The sequence below is a fragment of the Schistocerca nitens genome, chromosome 5 (assembly GCF_023898315.1).
Source record: "Schistocerca nitens isolate TAMUIC-IGC-003100 chromosome 5, iqSchNite1.1, whole genome shotgun sequence".
NCBI classification, from domain to species: Eukaryota; Metazoa; Arthropoda; class Insecta; order Orthoptera; family Acrididae; genus Schistocerca; species Schistocerca nitens.
In genome coordinates this window covers 425,776,629-425,799,082 of record NC_064618.1, presented here as the reverse complement: position 1 = coordinate 425,799,082, position 22,454 = coordinate 425,776,629, and the positions used below count along the sequence as shown (strand labels likewise).

The following is a 22,454-nucleotide window of genomic DNA, read 5'->3' as shown; positions in this document are numbered from 1 at the left end:
GGCTGTGTGTAGAACACATCGATTGGTTGTATGGCGCCCTCTATATGAACTACGTATATAACGTTTAAAGGAAAGTAAAAATATTTCAAATACGCATGGAAATTACATAAAATAAAAGATAAATAAAATTATTTACATTGCTGTCCGACTTATTTCACATTTTCCAGTAAACATAGAAAATATAATAAAATTTCATTCCTTGTGAGTCAGTTGTTTTATTCTTTAAACACATATCTAACGTCAGGCGGGTAATTTTTTTTTTTTTTAATTTCCCTCCTGCGCTAACCTCTTCACCTCTGAGTAGCAATTTCAGCCTACGTTCTCAATTATTTGCTGGATGCATACCAATCTCTGTTTTTCTTTACAGTTTTTGCCCTCTGCAATTCCCTCTAGTACCATGGAAGACATTCCCTGATGTCTTAACAGATGTCCTATTATCTTGTCCCTTCTCCTTGTCAGTCTTTTCCACATATTCCTTTCCTCTCCGATTCTGCGCAGAACCTCCTCATTCCGTACCTTATGAGTCCACCAAATTTTCACCATTCGTATGTAGCATCACACCTCAAATGCCTCGATTCTCTTCTGTTCCGGTTTTCCCACAATCCATGTTTCACTACCATACAATTCTGTACTTGAGACGTAAATTCTCAGAAATATCTTCCTGAAGTTAAGGCCTATGTTTGATATTAGTAGATTTGTCTTGGCTAGCGATGCCCTTTTTGTCAATGCTAGTTTGCTTCTGATGTCCTCATTGGTTATTTTACTGCCTAGGTAGCAGACCTCCTTAACTTCACCTACTTCGTGACAAACAATCCTGATATTAAGCTTCTCTCTGTTCTCATATCTCCTACTTCTCATTAGTTTCGTCTTTCTGCCCATATTCTGTGCTCATTAGGTAGTTCATTCCATTCAGCAGGCCATGTAATTGTTCTTCACTCTTTCTCAGGATAGCAATGTCATCATCAAATCCTATCATTGATATCCTTTCACCCTGAAATTTTATTCCACTCCTGAACATTTCTTTTATTTCCATTATTCCTTCTTCGATGTACAGATTCAACAATAGGGGCGAAAGACTTCATCCCTGTCTGACATCCTTTTTAATCCGAGCACTTCTTCTTGGTCGTAAGCTCTTATTATTCACTCTTGGCTCATGTACATATTGTATATTACCCGTCTCTCCCTATAGCTTACCCCTACTTTTCTCAGAATTTGGAACATCTTGCACAATTTTACTGTCGAACGCTTTTTCCAGGTCGACAAATCCAACGAACGTTTCTTGATTTTTCTTTAGTCTTGCTTCCATTGTCAACCGCAACGACAGAATTGCCTCTCTCACGCCCTTATCTTTTCTAAAGCCAAACTGATCATCGTCTAACATATCCTCAATTTTCTTTTCCATTCTTCTGTATCTTATTCTTGTCAGCATGAGCTGTTAAGCTGATTGTGCGATAGTTCAATGATATTTTTTCCGAAAGTCAGATGGTATATCGCCAGATTCATACATCCCATACACCAACGTTAATAGTCGTTTTGTTGCCACTTTCCCCAAGGCTTTTAGAAATTCTGATGAAATGTTATCTATCTCTTCTGCCTTATTTGATCTTAAGTCCTCTAAAGATCTTTCAAATTCTGATTCTAATACTGGATCCCCTAACTCTTCTAAATCGACTCCTGTTTCTTCTTCTATCACATCATAGATATCTTTCCCCTCATAGAGTCTTTCAGTGTATTCTTTTCACCTAAACGAACTCTCTCCTGCATTTAACGGTGGTATTCCTCTTGAAATCGTAATGTTACCACCCTAGCTTCTAAATCACCGAAGATTGTTTTGACTTTCCTATATGCTGAGGCTGTCCTTCTGGCAATCATTTCTTTTAAGTTTTCTTCACATTTTTCATGCAGCCATTTCGTCTTAGCTTCCCTACACTTCCTATTTATTTCAGTCCTCAGCAACTTGTATTTCTGTATTCCTGAGTGCCCTGGAACATTTTTGTACTACCTGCTTTCATCGATCAACTGAAATTTCTCTTCTGTTTCCGATGGTTCCTTCGAAGTTATTTCATTGTACCTACGTGATGGCCCTTTTTAGGGATGTCCATTCCTCTTCAACTGTGCTGCCTACAGAGCTGTTCCCTATTGCTGTATCTATAGCCTTAGAGAATGTCAAGCCTATCTTGTCATTCGTTAGTACTTCTGTATCCCACTTCTTTGCGTATTGATTCTTCCTGACTAACGCAATAAAATTCAGCCTACTTTTCATCACTACCAAATTGTGATGTGAGTCTGTATCTGCTCCTGGGTATGATTTAAAATCCAGTATCTGATTTCGGAATCTCTGTCTAACCGCGATGTAGTCTTAACTGAAATCTTCCCGTACCACCCGGTCTTCTCCTAGTACGCTTCTTCCTTTTGTGATTTTTGAACAGAGTATTAGCTATTAATAGCTGAAATTTATTAAAAAATTCTATTGGGAGTGGAAATGAAGTCCCATGCTTCTTGACAGAGAGACCCGCACCGCTGTACTAGGCAAGGTTCTAATGGAGGTGAGTCGTCTTTGCCTTCCTCCGACCGTAATAGGGATGACTGTTGATGATGAAGACGACTCATAACAACCAGCCATCTCGGGGCAGGTGTAAATCCCTGACCCCTCCGGGAATCGAACCCGGGACCCCGTGCTCGGGAAGCGAGAACGCTACTGCGAGACCACGAGCGGCAGACTACAGAATTCTATTAGCCTTGCTTTTCTCGCATTCCTTGTGCCAAACCCATATTCTACTGTAACATTTACTTCTACTCCTTCCCGTACAGCTGCATTCCAGTCGCCCATGACTATTAGACTTTCATCTCCCTTTAAGTACTGTATTAGCCTTTCGCTGTCGTCATAACTTTCTCCGTGTCTTCATCTTCAGCTTGCGACGTCGGCATGTATACCTGAACTATCGTTGTCGGTGTTGTTTTTGTAGTGTTGGCAGAAGTGCCAACACCGTGTTGCTAGAGGAGGCCGAAGTGCACGCGTTTAATTACACGCAGACTGGCGTGAGGTCTGGAACAGGACAATGTCTTGAGAATTGCAAATAAAGTACGTAGATGATTTAATACTTAACTTTAATCCATAACTGTAGAACATCGGTCTGACGGTACAGTAAGAAGCAGCTCAATATAAATTGGTAATGGAGCCTTGCTAGGTCGTAGCAAATGACGTAGCTGAAGGCTATGCTAACTATCGTCTCGGCAAATGAGAGCGTAATTTGTCAGTGAACCACTGCTATGAACGTCGGCTGTACAACTGGGCGAGTGCTAGTAAGTCTCTCTAGACCTGCCGTGTGGTGGCGCTCGGTCTGCAATCACTGACAGTGGCGACACGCGGGTCCGACGTATACTAATGGACCGCGGCCGATTTAAAGGCTACCACCTAGCAAGTGTGGTGTTTGGCGGTGACACCACAGTTTTGCTGTCGATTCTGATAAGAACAACCCTATCACTGAACTGTTCACAGAAACACACTCTCTGCCCTACCTTCCTATTCACAACGAATCCTACTGATGCTGTTGATATTATCTGACCAGACATCCTTGTCTTCTTTCCATTTCACATCACTTACCCCTACAGTATCTATACCGAGCCTTTGCATATTCCCTTTTGACATTTTCTATCTTCCCCACAACGTTCAAGCTTCTGACATTCCATGCGCCGACTCGTAGAACGTTATCCTTTCGTTGATTATTCAATCTTTTTCTCATGGGCACCTCCCCCTTGGTAGTCCCCTCCATAAGATCCGAATGGGGGTCTATTCCGAAAACTTTTGCCAATGGAGAGATCGTCATAAACCTTTTTCAATTATAGGCCACATGACCTGTGGACACACGTTACGTCTCTTTAATGCAGTGGTTTCCATTACCTTCTGCCTCCTCATATCCTGACGTTGTTAATCATTGCCGATTCTTCCGCCTTTAGGGACAGTTTCCCACCGCTAGGACAAGAGAGTGCCCTGAACCTCTGTCCACTCCTTCACCCTCTTTGACAAGGCGGAATGGCAGAAAGAGGGCGAGTTCTTATGCCGGAAGTATTCGGCCGCCAATGATATCGCGCAGAAAAGGTTTCGAGACAAAGCTCTGTTGTGGAAACTATTATAAGCATCTCGCATTGAAGTCGGCACTAAATTTAGAGCTTCTGTAAAAGATGGCCAATCTTGGTGATACTATGTTCGTTTAAATGTGGCATGCTTTTACCATTGTTTCTGAAACAGTGTTCCGACGTATTTTGTGTACCATGAGGGATCGGCTCCGTCGTTTGTTATATTTTATTTAGTATAAATCTTTCAATTGTTGTAGATACTATCTTTTTGAATTCAAGCTACAATTACTTTTTTAATTTGGAAGAAGTGGCATGGCCCTTGCAAGGGTCAAGGCGTGGCAAAGCGCTTCAGGGAAGGACGGGTGTCGTTAGTCTAAGATGCACGGTCTGGAGCACCACACTGCATTACCGATGCACTCATTACCCAGGACCGCCGAGTGACAATGAAAGTCATAGCCACCGTGATTGGACTGAGCGTCGGAAGTGTTCATATCATCGTGAAGGTATGACTGCACCTGCGCAAAGTGTGTGTCCAATGGGTGGCCCACAGTCTTCAACCACACCAGGAAGCTTGTCCAATGGCCCACTGTCTTGCACATCTGCAGCGCTATGCTTGGGAAGTGAATGCACGAGTGGTGGCTGGAGATTAGACATGGTGTCATCACTTCGAACCAGAAGACAAAGTCTGCAGTGGAAGCATCCAGGGTCACCACCTTTTTACCCAAGGCCATCCACACGCGTGCAGGAAAGCTTAAGCTGACGTTCTTCTGTAACCAAGATGGCCCTCTTCTGAATCACTTCCTGCAGCATGCGACAGTAGTGAGTGCCCAGCGTTACTCGCAAACTTTGACCGCCCTTCGCCAAGCGATCAAATCAAAACGACCAGGCAATCTGATTCATGGGGTCATTCTGCTCCACGACAATGCAAAGCCTCATACGGCCAACACAGTCGCGGCAATCCTGCAGAAATTCAAATGGGAGGTTCTCGGCCACACTCCATACAGTACGGTTTCTCTCTCTGTGATTACGCCATTTTTGGTCCCCTTAAAAAGGTTCTGAGGAGCAAACGATTCACCTCTGACGACGACGTCCAGCTGTAGCTGCGGGAGCTGGTTAACATCGCAGCCTCAGGAATTTTGAGAGACACCCATTCACCGCCTTGTGTTACAGTGGGACAAATGTCTCAACAGCCAGGGTCAATACTTCTAACATACAGGTACTGGTTTCTGTAATTAAGCCTCCGGCTCCCCAGGATGTATTTCGCAGCCTGCTACGTCCCGAGGTGACCTCCCTCTCGACCATGGGTGAGGAGTCATCCTCAAAGAGAGCAGTAACTTGGCTGTCCACCAGCAGTTAGCTCTTCTGCTTAGAACATAAATTTTTCCCATTTTCACTGTCGTCGCGAACAGAATGTGGAAGACCATCTCGTGGCAACTCTAACTTGGATTTTCTCATTCTGCCTGCAGTGCCGGCGGAGGTGGTGTGGGCGGTGAGTGGAGAAGACGCAGAGCTGCCCTGCAACATCACTCCTCCGTATCCAGATGACCGCGTCAACATGGTACTCTGGTTCAAGGATTCGTCCGTCCCTCTTTATAGGTGAGTAAACTAAAAAAAAAAATGCTGAACCAATGAATGAAAGAGAAATGTTGAAACGACATAATTTTACTCTAGCTTAAAGAGAACCGACAGTTTATCCCAGGTAGCGCCAGCTGTAGTTCCGTGGTGGGGATACTAGAGTGGGGAGAACTGCGTGACACGAACTTAGAGCTTTCTAAGCGACTGCTCCGATTTCATACAGTCACATGAAGATTCCGAATAAACAACTAAGGTACCACAAGTGCTCTGGTTTTCTTGAACTCTTAAATTCACAGACTACAAGGACTCTAAAACTACAAAAAACTCTAATGTCCCTTAGTGCTAATCCAGCCACTTATTCGTCAGAGTGTATGTGAAGTTCGGAAATTGGGGGAGAGGTAATCAAAGAAGCCAAACTGCTGAGTGGTCACTCCTGGACCAGGGTGGTAATATATTAAGTGGTAATACAGTACATCAAGAATGATATTTCACTCTGCTGTGAAGTATGCACTGATCTGAAAATCCTTAGCAGCTTAAAACTGTGTGCCGGTCGCGGTGGCCGAGTGGTTCTAGGCGCTCCAGTTCGGAATCGAGCTGATGCTACTGTCGCAGGTTCGAATCCTCCCTCGGGCATGGATGTGTGTGATGTCCTTAGGTTTAAGTAGTTCTAAGTCTAGGGGACTGATGACCTCAGATGCTAAGTCCTATAGTGCTCAGAGCCATTTGAAGCATTTTTAAAACAGTTTATTGAAGAATGATTAGAACCCAGAACTATTTCTCGTGCAAATTCTATACCGACTGAACTATTACGACACGACTCGAAACCCACCCTCATAGTCTACATTCGCCACAGGAGCTGCCCGCAAATAAAAACTGTTTCGGGTTCGAGTCCCAATCTGGCACACATTTAATTTGCCAGGAATTTTCAGTACATACATCTTCTCATATATTACATTAAAATTCAGCAGCCTTTGCTCCAGTTTTAAGTACACTGGTGGCTACAGTGGAAAGGAAATGCAAAATAAACACATGATTGTAATATTTAGCCATACACTTTGCGCTCTCGCCTCCTTTATAGTCTACTGGTGTGTAGTTTTGATTCTCCCGCAACCAGAATCAGATACCGTGACCTCCTACAATTACAGACAACAAATTTCCAGGTTGTGAATAGATTACAAATGCAGTCCTCAAAGTCTCTTGCTCTAGATTTAGTTTGCACACAGGTAAACCGTCTTACGGCATTAATAATTTATCGGACTTGCATCGAGTACAACTTGCCCAATGTGAATGGGTAAGCTCCTGAACCGGGGCTGATGCCTTCCTATTTTTAATTTTGTAAGCCAACCGGCGAGAAAGACTTCGTGATTGGATATTTCCGATTTTTACGTGAATCAGTCATGCAACACAATAATGTGTAATTGTGAATCAGTTTAGACTCTCTGTCGATTCTGTCGTTGTACTCATAATTAAAGAGACACATTGGTATGGAAACACGGTTGCCAGAGATCCAGTACAAAGGGCATAGTTCAAGTACTGACGCGATCGTCAAAGGATTTGTCCTTAATGGGGAAAATCACTGTTAGTTTGTCTTAACTAACGTTTTTAATAACACATGTAACAAAAATTATGAAAATATTCATAACTGCATGGCTATAATGGAAATCTGTTTTACATTAAGCTCTTCACCTGTCGTATTACCTTGGGCGATGAACAGATGAAAGGAAATTGCTCTGAGTCTGATTATGTCTGTGATTCTGTTTATATGCATATCCAAAAAACTGTTTCTATTTTAGTATCTGGTCAAACAGCAAACTCACAGCCACTTCGGAAGTACTTTTTTTCTTGTATCCACTGCAGTGAAGACTCTATATTTATCCCATTCAGGTACAGTATTCAACAGTACCCAGTCAAAATGTTCAATCTGGGATAATGGCTTCCTCAATTTTATCAGATAATCTATAACTGTCTGATAAAGTACCAAGACTTCCTATCGAAATTTTACTGCTATTATTGTGTTAGACCTGACATCAATTCCTTTACCTTAGAAATCTTTCTAAATTAGTCTTCAAAACATGCACAATGTTTTTAAACTCCAACTTAACTTTATTCACTGATCTATCGTGTTTCTCAATGATGACAGTTGCCATTTGAAATGGATTCATTTCAGCATGTGGAAAGTGTAAATAATTTTCTCCACAAGCACTAAAAATAGGCTTAAGAGACTTAAGAAGACTTGGACACTCATCAAGTGTTAGAAAGTATGATTTAAGAGCCTAAATATGTATATGACCCTTTCAGTTGCAGTAAATAACTCACCTAGATTTTACTTACGATAGTAGACCTTTGTGTGTCACATGCAGGAAACCAAAACAATCTTTTAGTACTGCATTGTGAACAATGTAAATAAAAGGTGTTTTTACACTTTTTAAACTGAATGCCTTTTCACATTTGGACGTCATTATGTAATACATAAACTAGACATTTTACCCCTACAGTAGACATGTTTAGTTTGTTTTCGAGTTTCCTGAATCCATTTTTCTCCGCTGTTCTTCCAGCCTCTCCAAAGTTAGTGATAATATTATCCCCACCAAAGGCGCAGACTTTGTCACTAAGATCGAATTCAGAAATTACTTCATGTATACGCTAATTTTACTGGAGGTTTTATTGTCACACTCATTTAAATGTAATAAATTACTTTGAAGACCTTCAGTGACAGCAAAATATTGAGCCAGAACAAAAAACATTTTATGAGTTTATTACTGATCCAAACATAATTCAATTTTGAGAGATTATTTCTTATATCTTAGTTTACGAAAGGCGTTAAAAGATACTAACAATTGCCTCAAATATTAGTTTTTGCACTTGAAAACCGAGCAGTTACCTTTGAATCATTAAAAATTCTCACATATGATTTTTGATGGGCATGAGGAAGAATTGCAAGAATGGAGGTGTTCCGAAGCATGAGATGCAAATATGGCTTCTGCTGCAGCAACCTTATTAGATTCTGTTTGATTATCACTAATGAACTGTTTGGGATCTGAAGCAGAAATCACAGCTTTTGTTTCTTGCTTGGGAAATGGTCGTTCAGAATTCGTTTCCCACAATTTTCTATTGGAATGTAACAAGTGTAATGAAATAATTCAGGATTTGTTGTCATTTAATCTCAAGCACACTAGTTATTTTTTGGCCACATTGAGTCGTTGTTAGTTTATTACACTGCACGTAAGTTAGGTACGTAGTGCAGGTGCACTATCAATACGACAGTATCTTTAGGTAAGACCTCGTTGGATTTCGATTTGCTCAATTATTTAATAGTGATGGGAACAGTAGTCAGAATAGGAATCGTAAAAGGGTTCGTGAAAATCGAAGTACAAGTAGCACAGGGCATAAACTGTTTATCTCGACGGTTGGATCAACGCTGAAATGCCAATAGTATAAAATTACATCTATGCTGATTATAATAAAAATTTCTCGTAATTGAAGGTTAATTTCAATGGATATGAACATAAACTGCGCTTTTCAGTGTACTTATTGTAATTGCATAACCACATACCTTACAAAAAGTCTCATGTTCATTTCTTCCACGTTTCACACTTTTAGTTTCCACGACATTTTTATTTTCAAATATCATGGAATGATGGAACCAGTAACTGTGAATCGGGTGACTCTTCAGAATTACACTAAACACTAGCCTCATACAACCCAAAGACTATGAGACGCAAACACGAGGCAAAGAAATATAGGAACCAGAGACTGCAAAAAACACAACGAATCTATTATTAGACTGCTTCCACTATCACCGTGAGCGCAAGGTCGGTGATATATCGAAGGTCTGGATCAGATAGGAAAAAAAAAATTATGTGGACTATTCCGTCAGCCACGGTGTTATCAGCTGCAAAATTTTCTTGCAAGGTGTGGCGAAATACTTGAATGGCGGTTATTGGTAAAACTGAAGTTGATAAAAGAATTAAACTCTCACTACTTCCGCATATTCTGGTCTCTTAATCTAGGACATTCGTCTTCTAGAGTAAAACCACAGAATGACCGTGAAATCCGCGATGTGTGGAAATCCTATATAGAAATGAATCGGCTCATGTGAGGAGTTTAGTATTTTCATAACTTTAAGTTGTCACCACTGGGATCACCTGAGAACAGGTGGTAGCTAAAAACTGTTGTGTTTATAACCGCCGGCCGCGGTGACCGAGCGGTTCTAGGCGCTTCACTCTGGAACCGCGCTACTGCTACGGTCGCAGGTTCGAATCCTGTCTCGGGCATGGATGTGTGTGATGTCCTTAGGTTAGTTAGGTTTAATTAGTTCTAGGTTCTAGGCGACTGATGACCTCAGAAGTTAAGTCGCATAGTGCTCAGAGCCATTTGTTTATAACCTCAATATTTATCATTTAATGGTGGCATGTAACATTTAAATTTCTGCAATAGCTGAACAACTTTCAGTGATGCTGTTTTTGCTTTCTGTGCGTGAAAACCCTACTAAAGCCTTTTCTCGAATGATTTTATGGTGTGGTGAAAGTTGTATGAACCACAGGAATTTTTAAAAATGGGTAGAACAGCTCAAAAACGTTCGAACCTCATTGACTGACGAACAATATCCCGGCCACCCTGTTGAAGTGTCAATTTCTTCGCTTGAAACCCACATATACTAAATTATTCGTGAAGACCGACGTGATGCAGCCCGCAGACGGGCACGGAGTACTGCAGGTAGCCTTGCTCGGGACCTTACCGCAGCCACAGTTGTCTCCAGACACATAGTCTACAGACGACTGAACAGACATGGTTTATTCGCCTGGAGATCTGCAACGTGCATTCCACTGACGCCTGGTCACTGGAGAGCCCGTAAAGCCTGGTGTCAAGAACACAGTACATGGTCATTGATACAGTGGTCCCAGGTTACGTTCACGGACGAGTGCAGGTATAGTCTGAACAGTGATTCTCCCCGGGTATTCATCTGGCGTGAACCAGGAACCAGATACCAATCCCTTAATATCCTGGAAAGGTGTCTGTATGGAGGTCGTGGTTTGATGGTGTGAGGTGGGATTATGATTGGTGCAAGTACACCCCTGCATGTCTTTGACAAAGGAACTGTAACAGGTCAGGTGTGTCGGGACGTCATTTTGCACCAGTATTTCCGCCTTTTCAGGGGTGCAGTGGGTCCCCCCCTTCCTCCTGGAGGAGTACCTTGAAACAGAAGATATCAGGCGAATGGAGTGGCCTACCGTTTCTCCAAACCTAAACCCCATCGAGCACGTCTGGGATGCTCTCAGTCGACGTATCGCTGCACGTCTTGAAACCCCTACGATACTTCAGGAGCTCCGACAGGCACTGGTGCAACAATGAGAGGCTATACCCCAGCAGCTGCTCGACCATCTCATCCAGAGTATGCCAACCCGTTGTGTGGCCTGTGTACGTGTGCATGGTGATCATATCCCATATTGATGTCGGGGAACAAGCGCTGGAAACATTGGCGTTTTTTGCACATATGTTTCGGGACGGTTTTCTCAACTTATCACCAATATCGTGGACTTAAGGATATGAGCATGATTGTATTTAGTACTGAGTACACAGTTGTTCTGATAATTCTTGACGATATAAGAGCTTTATTAAATCTGTTTATTTTCACGTGAATGGTTCAAATGCCTCAGAGCACTACGGGACTTAACTTCTGAGGTCATCAGTCCCCCAGAACGTAGAACTACTTAAACGTAACTAACCTAAGGACATAACACACATCCATGCCCGAGGTAGGATTCGAACCTGCGACCGTAGCGCGGTTCCAGACTGAAGCGCCTAGGACCGCTCAGACACTCCGGCCGGCTTTCACGTGAATGCAATTCTTCAGTTTGTAAACTCCACATCTTAAATGCGATTGTGGAGTGCCTGCAAATTTAGTAATGTGTGCGTTGGAGTACCATAGAGCAGAACAGAATAAAAATAGAGAATGTGATGAAGGAAATATAACGATGTAAACCACATATTCCTAATGTGAGAAGAAAGTAAATTCTACCTACAGTCGAAATGGACTTATTAAATGATCAGTGAGTATGCAAACAAAAGAGACGTTAAATCTGTGCACTTTAATTTTTCGTTCTAGAAAATGTTAACCATCCAGTGCTATAGAAGCAACAAATGCGTCAGCACTTTTATTGCTTCAACAGTTTTGGAACAAATATACGGGGACAGTGTTTTAAACCGCAGTGGTTGTTTCTTTTGGCATTTTATTGCGGCGTGAAATCTGTACGATGTGGGTAAACTGTTGATCGCAGTACGAAGGAACTTGTGGTAGTAAATCTTCTGCGAGTTCTGCTAACATTTACGATTCATGTTACAGAGGCGGGTTAATCACTGATACGGAGGAAACTAGCCGGCTTCCCGTGCCTAACGATCTGGCAGTACTCAGCAAACACTTCTGACATTCCGCTATAATAGGAAAGACGACCTCTTTAATTTTTGAGGTGCATTCCAACTAAAATTTTAAGGACCACCATAAACTGTTAATGAATCCCATCTTTATAGATTATTAGTTTTGTTAATGAAAATACCGCGGGATAATAAAATAACTTTACAAACAGTATTTTCAACCTCTAGTTTTGTAAATACCGTCATTATCTAGTCGACCTGTGTGGAACAACACAAAAAATATAACAATGCATCTAAAAGTAATTATTGGGAAAGCATTGTGCGCACAAAGTGCCCTATCCAAAATTTATTGGAAGAATTCCCTAGAGTTACACATCGTATCCAAACAAGGGAGGACATCGGAAATCTCCAAACAGTAGTAGTACCATAAAGCACGTATGTAACCAGAAAACAAGAGGATAAGTAATACCATGGGACCAACGCTCATGCAAAGTGAAGTAAATACGCGTCCAAAACCGGTTACGTTAATTTTTATGTACTCTGTATCACAATCACTATTTGAAAACACCTTGTCATACATAATGTTATGCTATACGTTATGATTATGTAGGTGAACGTCTATAAATTGTTGCTGCAGCGATATTCAACAGACAGGGCAGCAATCCTAAGGCAAAGCCACTCTCGATCAGAAACTTACATGTAAGTGAGGGGTATACAGGAAAATTTTGTACAATAGTACACATGTTATTGCGTGGTCCTATGTTTATGCGGCATTCTCATCCACAGTCCAAAATTATGCAGTATTTGTACTACACTTTAATAATGGCCTTAAACGATTATACTGCTAAAAACTGTGCCAAACTTTCTATCTTCGCTAATATGTAGGAAAAATCTTGAGCTTCTGTACACAAGTCGGTCCCCTTAAAAAGATTTAATGTTTTTCACAATGTTTATAGAGGCAAAACTACTCAGGGTCTATCAGAGACTATACTCAACCCACTCGTACCTTTAGCTAAACATCAAGACGTAACATAAACTCGTTACAGACGTAAACCACCACTTCGTTTCGTCCACGAAAGAAATAAAGCTAACAAAAATAATTAGCTGGAATTGCATTTGTCGGTTTGCGTACATACTTGAATAATGATCTGAAGATGTGCGGTAGCATCAACTCACTTTTATCTATGGTTTTCTATGTTTATTATAATTTTTCATTTACTTTATGCGTCATTGTCGATGTCTGGCGTTGTTAATGAAAATCAAACTTTATTTTTGTCGTTTCTGTTAATGCCACTCGACGTTGCTCAAACCTGGTCTTGTTCGACAGTTGTTGTAAGTTTCCACAAGAGCATTAAAAAGTATTCGAAGTTGATGTTCCTGGGTTAAAAACACGGTTCGTGTGCTCTTCTATGACAAAATACTAGTATTGATCATACTGATACAGCTAATTAAAGTTTGGTACACTAGAAAGTAAGCGAAAAACAAACCTGAATGGCACAGTCCCTTGCAATTTCTCGCGTAACTATCCTGCCTCTTGATTCACAGACTTCAATTTCAGTTTCTAGATTACATTCAATATATCTGCCGCTGGAGCGAGTAATAAATATACGTGTAAAACAGCATCACAGTGGAATTGGTATATACGAATAGATGCTAAAGATAATGGTTCTAATAGAAACCTTGAGAGAGATTATTTACTCTGTCTCAGATGCAAAGCAAGAACAACATAGTTCAAAATAATTTTCGACAGCAGTATTGATCTCAAAGATATTCTAGTGTTATTGTATATGCTTAAAGGGTTGTTTATGACATTTAAAGAACCTTTATTGTGCTTAAGAGGTAACTGATGATTATGGGTCAATTCTTAAAAAGGCACTGCAATCATAATCACATCCATAATGGTCTTTAATAACTACGAACAAACGTCTGCGTCATCTCGTACTAAGCAGCAGCTGGTAAATGAGCGCATTAAGCAGTGTCGTTCTTTTGAAAGACGGAGGCACGCGTAAATGATTTCATCTATTGACACTTCATAACGTCGTTTTTCATTATTGTCCCATGGACGATCCAGAATATTACAATTTTTGTTAACACAGTAAGTTTTGAGTCAATTTGCTCTCCTAATTTACTAGCGAGTTATCCAGCTGCCTGTTTTCGTTTGAAAAATAGTCAGCCTTGTTCCAACTCTTTACAACTTTCTCCCTATTTGGATTTTAGAATCGAGACAACCATTTCGAACTCATTTCTCGAGCCAAACGTGAACTTACTAAAATCTGACGAGTACTGGTACTATCTGTGTTCAATAACAGCAACTGTACGGTCATAAAATACCAAATGGAAAACAATCTGTTAATTTTAATTGACTTATGTTTTTACTTTCAGAGTACCATTAATTTGAGCATAGGTAGCTTGTGGAGACTGTCTATCCTGTGACTTCACCGTTATTAATTTCAAAGAGTGTGTTGCCTATTTTGATATTTTCTCAAAAATAAACGTTCATGGATCATTCTTTACACCACTTTAGAAATTCATAGCCCACAGCCAAAGCAACGATATGTGAAGCGGAAATTATCAACCTCCAGTGCTCGGAAACGTTGCCCAAAATTACTTCCACGAAAACGACTTCTGTGGTATGTTAATGAAGTCTGAGACATGAAAGACTAGCCGTTTATCGTCACAATTAATTCCCAGAAGAAAGTAATAGCAACAACAGATCAAAATAATGACCCAGAAGGAAACTATAGAGTAGCAATATATATGGCACGAAACGGGCGCTGGGCTGGATATCAAATCCCTCATGAAACAATAAATTGTGTAGCTAGCAAAATTTAGTGGAGTTATCGGTTGTATTAGCTGGTCATAGGCGATAGGGATACAACAATTTTCAGAAAAGAGAAAAAGTGTTGCTTACTACTTTGTTGTTATAGAAGCCTGCTGAAATTATGTCAAATTTACTGTCAATTAAAATAATATTCGTGTCTAATTGTAGATCCTTGTATATGGCTGCAACACAGGAAGCTACGAATGGTGCGGAACTAGAAGCGTGTCTTTCATGCTATGATAACGACAGTAGTTCTTATAGCAATACAGCTGCAGAAATAATATCGTCACAACACACAGCGCAAAACCTTACAATTTTACGTCAAACTGCGCATACAAGAAAAAAAGACTTCTAGGATGTCAAAAGGGAAAATATCCGTACCGTCCTAATAAGAGCAACCGATTTACTGGAAAAGCACTCGTCGGATTAACAAGTAAGCGTTTGGGAACAGATGTTAATCCCTTCAGAATGAAGTAAACAATTAAGATTACACGTTGTGAATATGCATTTTTAGTTGTCTCTCGTTTAAGCCTGTGGCTCAGCCGTGCGCTTTAGCCACTGCTCGTTTGTATACAAATGTGTCGAGATGCAGACTGCGTATAAGCGACACTGTGACCCTGAGGCAGTAGACAGGGACAAAGGAGTGTGGCGTTCAGTAACAAATGAATCTCAATATTATCTGGCATCATATTTCAGCATCATCAGAGGGAATTCAGGAGACACAGAGATTTCCTGCCTTTGGTGCCAGAATTGTGTATGTGGAAAAAGAAATGATTTTTCATTCGGATATCATGTTTAGGAGCAGCCGCTCTTATTTTGGTGTCACAGTTCTTTCGCCAGAATTAATTATGCTTTCATAACAGTATTTTGAGATCTTCGTATCGTATGAGGAAATACAGGAAGTTCATACATTTGAGAGTGGCAGCTCTGATGTTACTGAATATTCGAACCGATATTTCCATTGACACATTTTATATTCAGACGCACGCACAGAGTGTAATACTTACATCCTGCAGGAAGAGAATATGCCAAAGGATTATAAAATGGCTATTATGAGCCCAGTACATAAAAAAGGAGATAAATTAGACTGCCGGAATTACCAAGGAATCTTCCTGATAAATACTACATACAAAGTATTCTCCAAGATCCTAAGTACGTGGGTTGCTCCACATGTGGAAGAGAGAACTGGAGACTATCAGAGTGGCTTTAGAAGAAATAGGTCATCTAACCAAATATTCACATTACACATACCACTTGAAAAGTGTTATGAACATTGCATAAACATACACCAGCTTTATATGGATTTTAAACAAGCCGATGATAGGATTTCAAGAGTGGCATTGTGGAATGTGATGGAAGAGGCTGGAATACCTAAGAAGCTCGTTAACCTTACTATGATGACCCACAGTGAAACCAACTGTAAATTTAAAATGCAGGGCGAAATCTCCAGAGAACAGGATGTCAAGAAGGGAGTGAGACTGGGTGACAGTTTCTTCTCACTCCTATTCAACATCTTCCTAGAAAAAGTCGTAAATCACATAGAATTAAATAGACGAGGAACCATTTTTAATAGTTCACTGGCGTTCCTAGCCTACGCAGACGATGTGGCATTACTAGCTCGAAATACTGCTGTGCTCGTCAATGCCTATCGGCAACTGGAGAGAGGTACAAGGGAACTTGGCCTCATAGTCAATGTCTAAAAGACCAAATATGTGGCACTGAACAACCAGCAGAGCCTACCAAATCTCACGATAGCCGACAAGGAGTTTGAAAGGGTGAGACACTTCAAGTACCTCAGATCGACTATCGCAGAGACAAACGACATCAGCATCGAGGTGAAAGCTAGAGTAGCAGCAGGCAACAGATGCTACTTTGCCGAACTTCCCATGCTTCGGGGCTCATTCCTATCACGAAAATCCTCATTTACAAAACAATTATAATATCAGTTGTTATGTATGTTGCCGAGACGTGGACCATGTCTGCAAACGAGGAAAGGATCCTTAGCATTTGGGAGAGAAAGGTTCTGCGTAAGACATACGGCCCAAAACACGATCAAGAAGATTGGCGGATCCGTACGAATGCAGGACTAGAACAACTTTTTGAAGAGCCTAACATTGTCACTACCATTAATATAAGAAGACTTCCGTGCCAGGACACGTGCTCAGAATGGAGAAAGACAGAAGATGTGAGAGGATTTTTGATGGCAAGGCTGGAGGCAGACGACGGAAGTGACGTCCCAGAAAAAAGATGGGCCGACGGAATTGAAGAAGACATTAAAGAGCTTTGCGTCAGAGGATGGAGACGGAAAGACATGGACCGGTCAGAATGGCAGGATATTGTGGTGCAGGTCAAGGCCCTTCAAGGGCTTAGAGCCGAGGAGTAAGTAAGTAATTAGGAACAGAGTAGATCGTCTGTCAGGTAATACTTCCGAGCAGATATGACTTTTTACATTTCAGATGTGGTATTCTTTTATATTTATACTAATCTTCCTCATTGCTGTTAATAAAACTGTCCTTTAGCTCTTAATCTCTACTTCTACTTAAAACAGAGTCCAAAACATTCATATAAACATGTAATGATACAACATGAATAACTGTAAAATATTCATATTTATAGCTTCTCAGTCTGGAAACATCCCCCAGGCTGTGGCTAAGCCATGTCTCCGCAATATCCTTTCTTTCAGGAGTGCTAGTTCTGGAAGGTTCGCAGGAGAGCTTCTGTAAAGTTTGAAAGGTAGAAGACGAGATACTGGCAGAAGTAAAGCTGTGAGTACCGGGCGTGAGTCGTGCTTCGGTAGCTCAGATGGTAGAGCACTTGTCCGCGAAAGGCAAAGGTCCCGAGTTCGAGTCTTGGTGGGGCACACAGTTTTAATCTGCCAGGAAGTTTTATATTTCTAGCTGTTTCTAAGAGTAGAATTGTGACGGTGCGCGTTATACTTGATTTTGCTGCTGGCTGCAAAAATGTTATCGTCAATGTATTAGCAGCCAAATAGATACTAGCGGCTTCGTAGACAACGGGTTGTCACTGTGAGCCACGTGCTCTACGGAACCACTATGTAAACATGACAACTGTTCAAGTAATTTCTGTTGTCAGAACGTGTCTGCAAAACAGATTGTTTTACTGAGTGTGGGAGGGGAGTCTTTAATCTGTACATTGGTTTAAAATATTAAGTGTAATATTACTCTTAACACTCACATGACTTTATCTTCGGTTCGCTTGTATTACCACCTCTTTCCGTGACTAAAGAAAAGATGTATAAAAGTAAGCTTCTTCTACCTCGTCATGTATGGAAAAGCGGATGATCTAGCAATCTCTGGTTCAGTTGTCTCCTGTATGCAATATGGGAACACCTACTTCTTCCAAATCAAAAATTCCACTGTTGAGATTATAGATGCCTGTTAAATGAGTGATGACAGTTTAATTGGGCAGTTTCTGTAAATCAAATCTATGTTGCACAGATTGTCGAAGGACGTTCTAGTACTGTGCCCTTCAAGGTCTGGCATATATTTTCCCTTCCACAATATTATATAAATGCCCTTTAAAATAACATTCTTGCTTGTTTAAAAGTCGCACAGCAGACACACGCACTTTCACTTCTTACTAGGTGTTACCCTTCGAACTCTAGTACGGGAGACAAAGTTTAATCTACGTTCCACCCATAAATATTTGTTATGTCCTTTACGATAACTTTCTGTGCCTTCCTCGAGAGTCAAACTACTAGGTAGTCCAGCACTTTCCACCACAAAACTAATGTCAAACATTTTCCCTATCCCTTATCCTCTGATTGCATGTTAGTATTAACTGCTATGAACATAGCTGATTGAAAAACATATACGACGACATAACTGGAGGAGGTCCACAAATTACGAGGAATATGAGTTAATGCGTACTAGATCCGTTGCTTACTACATCTGTCATATGCACAAGTGTAAAACTCACACGATGTCCATATACTATAATCTTTTCAAGATCTACATAATGGCCCGTCAGCATTCTTAGACACCAGACGTTGCCAGAGTGCTAATGATCTTACTCTGGGTGCACAGAGTTCTCAGTACGAAACAGAGAAAAGAATTTTGTCTCTTGCCGTTGAACGCCTGTCTATCTATTACAGTGCAGATCGGCTACCACTGACCTTTTCCTTGGACCAATGCCAACGTTTTTCATCCGAATAAAAGGAATTACTGACCTATGATACTGGGAAGTATCTGAGTGTAATCGTATCTGTGCTGTCACTACTAAGAAGCGGATGAATTGCAAATTTGGAAGTCTCACACGAAATAACTCAATCTTCAATCTGGCAGGATCACATTGAGCAAGTCAACCATAAACCACCCGTCCATCAGCAACTAACCTCTCCTGTTCTGTCACGGAATACCCAATTCGGAATTCATCTCAAACAAATGTACGTCCAAGCTCAACGATACCTGTAGGCTAAGGACAGTTTGTTTAAAAACTACTCCAAAGGCTACTACCAACCTAAACACACAGACACCTCCGTGGCGCCGCCCATGCCCCAATGAATTCCCAGAGAAACAGCTGCGAATAAGAGGAAAAGCATGTGAAAGCTTCCCAGGAATGATGCAAGATTTAACAACATCAACTGCAAAGGACGATGCATAGTTGTGGGGAAAGCATGTCCCAAACAAATCACGTCAGATGAGAGTTAAAATATGCTCATTGCCTGGTCCGTAAGAAAGCTGGATCACTCTGAAACCTTTGAGCAGGCTGAATACAGCCAATGCAGCGAGATATTTGTCACTTTGTCGACAGAAGTAGACAAATGTTTGGAATTATTAGGTTTCTTATCTGTGTGTACACGACCTATCTAACGATGATAGCACCTCCTCCTATACTAATACTAAATCCGACTTTGTTGAAATTTTGTTTTTGGTGCATTAATGTACTCTCCTCATAGACTTGTTTCTAATGTATGACTTTTGAATCTGCCGAAACAATGACTAGAACGTCCTGTCGTCAATGTTTAAGTATCAGTTTACCAGTCTGAAAAGTGATTCAATTCTCATACCCCAGAAAACATAACGACAGACCGTTTTCTGAGCTGTGCTATGTGCAAAGACAGTTGACATCTTCTCGTAATTGCTGCCACTGCACGTGTTCCTAGAGGCGTTTTGTGGCAACAAAATGGTTTTCACTATATTATCACAACTTCATTTTCGCTCGAACCCGACCTCCAAAATGGGCTAACATCTCACCCCTAGAATATACAACCACATGTCGTCGTTCCTGACCTCATAGAACACAAGATATAGACAATCGTAACAAATATGGTTTCATACTTATAGGAAGCTACCGTTCAGAGTACATATGAGCCCAAGGTCTTCCAGATCGAAGCAACTATCTAAAGAATCAATTTATGTGAAAAAATTGTTATTTGTGCTCAGATGTATGGGATATTGTCATAAAGTCTTCTTCAAACAGTGTACTTTGGCTGACTTTGCAGTAAATGTGGAAAGACTTGTTGGCCTTCTTGCTAAGAGACCAGTAAATCAATCTAGAATGAAGAATGCGAAGATCAGGTCGGACAAAAAGTATTGTAATCCTCAGGATCTTACGTTCCCATTTAACCTTATTTTCCATCATCTCCGCTTACCCTGCTAGAGCACCTAAAATGCTGACGTTTAAGAATTAATGAAATTTTTTTTTAATAGAGGAGACTCGTTTATGATTATCCCGAAAATTTTACGTTTCTTCCACAACTTTTTCCTCAAAATCATACATTTCAGCTGCATACTCATTCGCTATTTACAGGCCACACGCGTTCAGTAACGTAAAATATAATACGCATATGTTTGTTCGATTCCGCTAGAGAACTGAAAGCCAGTACTACGTCTGCATAAAGTATTCATGCTGGATTTTTATAGATGTAAAGTGCACATTAGTGTCAAGTATTACTTGTGAAGGAGGACTGAAGTGGAACTGACTTGAAATATTGTAAGGAAATCAATGAAACCAAACAGGATGGTAAATAAACTATTTTTACTTTGTATCACAACAGCCGTTAAACTCACTTTTAAGTGACAAGGTAAGCACAGTTTTAGCTGAACCTAAAATGAGTTAGCTGTGATTGCCGCGTAACATAAAATAAAAGTTATTTTTCAGAATATGTAATTACGACAACTCTACTCAACACGGAAAATCTGTTAAGAATGGATGGACCTTAACACCTCCTCACACTGAGACCGTAGACAGAGACAGAAAAGCAAAGCAGCTTTTTGAATCTTCATCTGATATGATTTAGAGAAATTACGCGAAAGCAAAATGAGGATTCCCAGACGATGGGTTTGAACACTTATACTTCCAAATATATTTCCAGTGTCTTAATGTCATGCTAGGTGTCCGTACTAGTGTCCACAGGGTTAAACAGACTGACAACTGTGGTTCTCAGTTGGGGATTATACGACGATGTCCCTGACGCTAGGAATTTAATGATTTTTCACTTGCGTCATATCGTTCATTGGGTTTAAAATATCGCTCGTAACCCTAACGAACATTGAGATGATTTTGAATAACAGTCGCTGATTCGCAAAGAGATTCCTTCTAAATCAGAAAAGCTCTTTACGATGTGTAACGTAAGTCAACACCCTCTCGAAACGTTACGCATCGTAAAGTTCGCAACCGTTGTGTTTAAAGAGGAGCAGCAAGCTTTAGGCTGCAGCGCATACATCCCCTACCCCTTGTGGGCTGGAGCTACGGGACACGCCGGTATTTCGAGCGAACAAGAGTGTAAATCACGTTACGTGGCATGTGCGACCGCGTTTGCTGAATTAAACCGGTGGATTCTTCCAACGGCCGGGGCTGCAGTGCGAGGTGGTACGAGATCCGTGTTAGCTTCTTTGATTTATACAGAACGGCAGGATACGTGTTTCAACGTTTCTTTGCAGGGAGGTTCACGAAAAGCAATTTCAGTGTTTTTCATTCTACGACAAACCTGTTTGCATTGAGAACATCGGTAGATTTTCTTAACATTTTCAGAAGTAACGTGAAGTAGGTCAGTGCCCTACCCATTAGATTGTAAGCCATGGTCCTCTTAACTGCGGCTGCTGGCACAAATTATACTGGTACTAAATCAGTTTCTAAGTCCAAGACTATTTGACAGATGATGTCTCATTATCACGTGAGAAGCCAAGCTCGCATTGTCAATGGTGTCATTCACATTGCAAAAACCCACTCCTCATTCCATGAAATTGTGGCGGTCATTAAAGTGAAACAGACAACCACTGTGTAGAGTGGCATGACGAAGATAAAAGAGGCACCGTGTCATACTGAACGTGGTATTTGAAGTTATCTAAGTATTTGTACTATGATGACTTTCACTACCGGATGGTTCAGCTGCTGAGAATTTTTCCGGGTGTTATGGCCATGGTCCATGAAACTCTTTAGTCCCTGACGTTTCGTCCAAGGCTACTTTGGACATCTTCGGAGGTGCTCCTGGTTGTGCTGAGTCTTGCTGACTAGTATTGTTATTTTTTAACAATAGGGCGGTGTTCGAGTGGGATCACGTGATTTACAACGGCGATTTAGTGGTGCCGCGTTTCCACTATACTGGCCGGCACGAAAATAGGGCTTGAAGGTCATCTTGCCGTCT

At 40.9% G+C, this 22,454-nt stretch overlaps 1 protein-coding gene across 1 annotated transcript in view; it reads left to right on the top strand.

Moving 5' to 3' along the window:
* The window catches only part of LOC126260504 (hemicentin-1-like), a 1,544,736-nt gene that overhangs the window by 442,030 nt on the left and 1,080,252 nt on the right, over nucleotides 1-22,454 (top strand). The window contains exon 2 of the mRNA XM_049957834.1: nucleotides 5,544-5,673. Within this exon, the coding sequence (XP_049813791.1) occupies nucleotides 5,544-5,673 (130 nt within the window). The remainder of the gene's footprint in view (nucleotides 1-5,543; nucleotides 5,674-22,454) is intronic.